The 6,338-nt window shown below is 33.0% G+C and overlaps 1 protein-coding gene across 1 annotated transcript; it reads left to right on the top strand.

The window, feature by feature from the left end:
• Positions 1 to 3,833: 3,833 nt before the first annotated feature.
• On the top strand, positions 3,834 to 5,561 carry LOC131638235 (berberine bridge enzyme-like 21). The gene has a single exon (XM_058908786.1). It carries the CDS (start codon positions 3,838 to 3,840, stop codon positions 5,455 to 5,457), a length of 1,620 nt encoding a protein of 539 aa, XP_058764769.1. The 5' UTR covers positions 3,834 to 3,837; the 3' UTR covers positions 5,458 to 5,561.
• Positions 5,562 to 6,338: the final 777 nt, after the last annotated feature.

The following is a 6,338-nucleotide window of genomic DNA, read 5'->3' as shown; positions in this document are numbered from 1 at the left end:
TTCGTACAGAAAGGCTTGGTTAGCTAAGCAGAAAGCAATTGAAAAAGTCTACGGCAACTGGGAGGAATCATACCAACAACTTCCTCGCTACCTGGCTGCACTACAATTGTATTCACCTGGGACGGTTACTATTTTGGAGACACTGCCGACACAGTCCCAAGACGGAACCTCTCTCGAAGGTAATGGAATCTTCCATAGACTGTTCTGGACGTTTCGACCATGCATCATCGGTTTTGGTTTTTGCAAGCCGATTATTCAAATTGATGGAACATGACTGTATGGGAAATACAAGGGAACTTTACTGATGGCGGTCGCGCAGGATGGAAATAGCAACATTTTTCCAATAGCCTTTGCTCTGGTAGAAGGAGAAACAGCTGCTGCTTGGAGTTTCTTTCTGAAGAATCTCCGAGCTAGAGTTGCTCCACAACCTAATCTTTGTTTAATTTCAGACAGGCACGCTTCTATTGACAGCGCATACAACAATCCGGCAAATGGTTGGCACAACCCCCCCTCTAAGCATCTCTACTGTATTAGGCACATAACACAAAATTGTATGAGAGAGATCAAAGATAAATTTTTGAATAACCACTTGGTGAACGCGGGGTATGCCTTAAACCAACCTGGATTTCAATACTACCGCCGAGAAATAGCATTGACAAATCCAGATGCAGGGAGGTGGATTGATAGCATTGACAGAGCGAGATGGACTAGGTCATACGACGATGGGGCTAGGTGGGGCCACATGACTACAAATCTTGTGGAATCAATGAACGGGGTTTTCAAAGGCATTCGAAACCTACCTGTAACTGCCTTGGTTAGTGCTACGTATTTTCGGATGGCAACTTTGTTCGCCGCAAGAGGTAAGCGGTGGAATTCAGTGTTACAAACACAATAGGTATACATCGATGTCTGCATGAAATATATACAACAAGAATCTGCCAAGGGTAACACTCACCGAGTGACCGAGTTCGATCGTCATGGCCACACCTTCAGTGTAAAAGAAACAATTGACCACAACCAGGGGCTTCCACGACAACATTATCGCGTCAATATCCCAGATCGTTGGTGCGACTGTGGCCAATTTCAAGCATATCGCATGCCTTGCTCCCATGTCCTTGCAACATGTTCACATTCTCACTTTGATGCATTATCTTTGGTATCCGAAATTTACAAGGTATCAACGTTGCTCAACGTATACGACAATTACTTTCCGGTGGTAGCAATGGAAGCATATTGGCCTGTGTACGAGGGGGGAAACAGTTTGGCATAACGATTTAATGCGTCGGAATAAAAGCGGTCGACCAAACAGCAGGCGTATTAGAACCGAGATGGATGCCACTGAAAAAATGCAGAGGAAGTGTAGTATATGTCGTGAGGTAGGACATAATAGGAACAAATGTCTCAATCGTGGTGCTAGCTCCACAACATAGTATTTAGGTGTTATGTGTCTTTGTAATTTATTTTTTCAATGAAATGAAATCAAATTATTAGTTAAAAAAATACGAATGGAAAATAAATTAACAAAAAAATTATATAAACAAATAATGTTGAAAAAAGAGTTGGAAAAATTTTATAAAAAAAATTGGAAAAAAAAATAGAGCAGGAAAAAATAACAAAAAAAAAAAGAAAAAAAAAAATAGGGGGGGTGTTGTCGCCGGGGGGGTGGCAACAACACCTAAACAATACAAAGGAGGCGCCACTGGGCCTGGCGACACCTAAAGCCCATAACTTTGTCGCCACCCCCCTGGCGACAACGTGTTAAAATAAAAAAAAAACATTTTTGTAATTAATTTGAAAACTTTGTTATTTCTGAATTTTTTTTTAAAAAACTGGATATTGAAATTTTTTTTTCAGAAAGTGCTGTCAAAGGACATAGATTAAAAAGCGCTTTATTTTTGGACATTTTGGTAATTATTTTGAAAATATGATTATTTTGGAAAATATTTTTTAAAATCTGATTATTGAAAAAAAATTCTGCATATGATTGGTGTCCATCCATAAATAAAACTACTCTTTTATTGTCATGAAAGGGATTATTTTAATAAAATAATGTATACAAAGTTATTATGAAAAGATATGGAAAATCAAAAAAGTGATACTATTTTTACTATTATCTAAACTTCTAAATTTTATTACTGTAATATTTACGGTTTTATTGTGTTTTCCATTTTTAATTATATTAAAAATATACATTGTCATTTTTTATAAGATGAAAAATGTTAAAATTTTGCTGTATTTTGTATAAAAAAACACACCAAATAATAACAAATATTTGTATATATAGTTTAATTATATTAATTCTAAATTGCTTCTTTAAACAATAATACTTATAAATAATTATTTAATAAAATTTATCCATGCATCGGACACACTACTAATTTTGGGGCACACGACTAGTTTTTATAATAGGATATCCTCATTTACAAAGGAATGCTTATTTTTTTATTTTTTAACAAAATAAACGAGATCCTTACAAATCCAAAAAATTAAATTATTTACAATTGAAGAAAGCAAACTTACCGTCCAAATAAAAAAAGGGTAAATATTTTTCCTTATTCACGTAGTTGGAAAGGAAAAAATCTTTGAAAATAAATTAAAGAGGATTTATATAGCAGTAATAGTGTAATAAGGAAGAATAATCTTTTTTGATACTTTAATAAATTTTCTTTAAATAATTAATTATCATTTCTTAATTACTAGTTGATATTTAAAAAAAAAAACTAGTAGTCAAATATATATATATATATATATATATATATATATATATATATATATATATATATATATATATATATATATATATATATATATATATATATATATATATATATATATATATATATATATATATATATATATATATATATGAGGAGGGATATATTTACTCCAGGAGTAAGTTATCAAGACTTACTCCTCATCATGACCATCGATTCTTTTCAATCTAATGGTTAAAATTAATAAGTTATTAAATGTGGAGAGGGAAAAATAATACTCATTAATTTTAACCATTAGATTGAGAAGAATCAATGGTCATGATGAGGAGTAAGTCTTGATAACTTACTCCTCTATATATATATATATATATATATATATATATATATATATATATATATATATATATATATATATATATATATATATATATATATATATATATATATATATATATATATATATATATATATATTGGAAAATATATAGAATAATGTAATATTTTTTTTATAATTTTCTTATGGTGCTTGTATTATTTTTCGATAAAATATATGAAAAATTAATATATTCAAAAGTTGAAAGCATTATAAGAAAAAAATCAAAAATCACAGTAAAAAATATTCTAAAAGTCAAAACATTATGGCCTATTTGATTTACTCGAATAAGAGATATGATATAATTATGTCATGAGATATCTCAATTCAAGGTTTGGTTAAACATCAAAATAAGAAATGCTAAGTTAGTTTTGGAAAATTATTCTATCATTTCTCTTTATTAGAATATAATAAAAATTAAATATTGATCTGTTTTTTTAAATTCATTGAATTACTTATATCTGAATTAGTTCAAATACAATGATTATTTAATAAAGTTAAAAATTTATTATTTTGTAATAAGAATATAATAAGTAATACTTGATCCAACAGATACTATATTTATCATAAGAAAAAAAACAACTATACCCACAGATAGCAAAAACAAAAGACATCGTTATTAAAATATTATCAAATTTGCGACAGCCTCGTCCTATGTTAGACAAGTTGTTGAAATTTCAACGTGTTACTCTCTCTCCTATAAAAACCGCACACATTCACCACAACCTAACTCACAAAACAAAACATTCCAATGGCAAAACCAATACTATTTTCTCTATCTTTTCTTCTTCTATCTGTTTTCTATACATCCTTAGCAGCACCACCTGCTTCAGAATCTTTGTACACGAATTTCCTTAACTGCCTCAAACAAAACAACACGGATCCATCTATCTCCAACATAGTTTTCCCACAATCCAACCCTTCATTTTCCACTGTCCTTCAAAACTACATCCGTAACGCACGTTTCAACACATCCTCAACTTCCAAGCCATCAATCATTGTTACTCCTAAACTACCCTCACATGTTCAATCCACTGTTATCTGCGCCAAAAACACCAATGTCCAAATCAAAATCAGAAGTGGTGGACATGATTATGAGGGTATTTCTTACATCTCAAATCAATCACCATTTATCGTCCTTGACATGTTCAATCTAAGAACAATCAATGTTGATATAAAAAACGAGGTTGCTTATGTTCAAGCAGGGGCTACACTTGGTGAACTTTATTACGGAATTTATGAAAAGAGTAAGGTTCATGGCTTTCCTGCTGGTGTTGGTCCAACTGTTGGTGTCGGTGGTCACATCAGTGGTGGAGGGTATGGTGCAATGTTGAGAAAATATGGTTTATCTGTTGATAATATTGTTGATGCTGAAATTGTTGATGTTAAGGGAAGGCTTTTGAATAGAAAATCAATGGGAGAAGATCTCTTTTGGGCTTTACTAGGTGGTGGTGGTGCTAGTTTTGGTGTTGTTTTATCTTATACTGTTAAACTAGTAGCGGTTCCTGAAACTGTTACTGCTTTCCGTATTGGGAAAACTTTGGATCAAAATGCAACTGATCTCGTTGTTCAATGGCAAGAAGTTGCTCCAACTATTGATGATAGGCTTTTCTTGAGGCTTCTTTTGCAGCCTATAACTTCTCAGACTGAGAAAGGAGAAAAAACTATTAGAGCTTCTGTGGTTGCTTTGTTTCTCGGAGGCGCCGAGGAGTTAGTTGGAATTCTAGATAAAGAATTTCCACTTCTAGGATTGAAAAAAGAAGATTGCCTTGAAATGAGTTGGATTAATTCTGTTATTTGGTACAATGACGATGAAAAATATAATAGCGGCGCGAAACCGGAGAGTCTATTGGATAGGAATCTTAACTCGGCGATTTTCGGGAAGAGAAAATCTGACTATGTTCAGAAAGCTATTCCCAAAGAAGGATTGGAATTGATATGGAAAAAGATGATTGAGTTAGGAAAAGTTGGATTTGTTTTCAACCCTTATGGTGGAAAAATGGCTGAGATTCCGGCCGACGCGACGCCTTTTCCTCACCGTGCTGGGAATTTGTTCAAAATTCAATTTTCAGTGAGTTGGAAGGATCCAGCAGCTAATGCTACATTGGAGTATTTGAATCAAGCTAAGAGCCTATATAGTTTTATGGAACCTTATGTGTCAAAGAATCCTAGAAGTGCTTTTTTAAACTATAGAGATATTGATATTGGGATTAATAGTTTTGGTGAGAATAGTTATGAAGAAGGTAAAGTTTATGGTGCTAAGTTTTTTAATAATAATTTTGATAGGTTGGTTAAGATTAAGACTGCTGTTGATCCAGATAATTTCTTCAGGAATGAGCAGAGCATTCCTGTTCTAGCAGGAAAGGCATAGATTTGAGAATCAATCAGTTGTAAAGCCTATTGGGCTTATTTGATACTGTTAATTACTATTTAGTTCTCACTATAAATGATTGGATTTGAAAATAAGAAATAAATAAGTGCTTTTAATTGTTTTTGTTGTTGCTCTGATTTCACATTTGGATGAGATCATGATATGAATTGGTCTCTTTAACTTTGATTCTGCAAATCCAAGAGTATTAAAAAAATTATTTAATTGTTATTAACTTAGACATCATGAAATAATTTTATGCCAATGTCATTCCAACAGATATGTTGGCCTGATATTTACTGGTAGTCTGAGACATCCGAGTACCATTTGACAGTGGGGATGAAGGATTTCTATTGGCCTTAGGCCATCACCAAAAATCTTGGTGAATGTGTTAGAATAAGATGATATAAACCTCATGTTGAGCCTCTTACTTATAGGTGGTGAGGAACCTCTTTCTACTCGGTCAGGCTGGGATTGTGGCCTATATAATTGTGGATGACTATGAACAACACTTATAATGGGTGGAGGCGTGGAAATGTTACCTTTTCATTTCTTTCTATCGAAGCGAATTTCTCCTAACTGGGTTGCAACTAAGAATTACATGAGATCTATCATTTAGACAACCCTCATAATCTTAAATTTAATAGAGTTCACTTATTCATTGTAATGGTCAACAAATACAGGTGTGCATGTTTCCAGTATAAAGACAGGGAGACTCTTAGGTTTTAGTAGGTTTATATAACGATATGGATATGGTGGTTAGGACTTTCCCACGACGGCGAGAAGTCCTGTACGGTAGTGTTTTGTGGTAGTTTATGAGTCATGCTCACGTGAGGTGGGATACTCTGCTGATGAGCGGTGAAGCTAAGAAGCAAGCGTAAGAT

Source organism: Vicia villosa, unplaced genomic scaffold, assembly GCF_029867415.1.
Source record: "Vicia villosa cultivar HV-30 ecotype Madison, WI unplaced genomic scaffold, Vvil1.0 ctg.002224F_1_1, whole genome shotgun sequence".
In the NCBI taxonomy this organism is placed as follows: Eukaryota; Viridiplantae; Streptophyta; class Magnoliopsida; order Fabales; family Fabaceae; genus Vicia; species Vicia villosa.
Note: the sequence above shows the minus strand (reverse complement) of the source record. Positions and strands in the feature narration are given on the sequence as shown.

Excerpts from the sequence above, each read along its gene's own strand:
- LOC131638235 (XM_058908786.1), top strand. The coding sequence starts at position 3,838 with ATGGCAAAACCAATACTATTTTCTCTATCTTTTCTTCTTCTATCTGTT.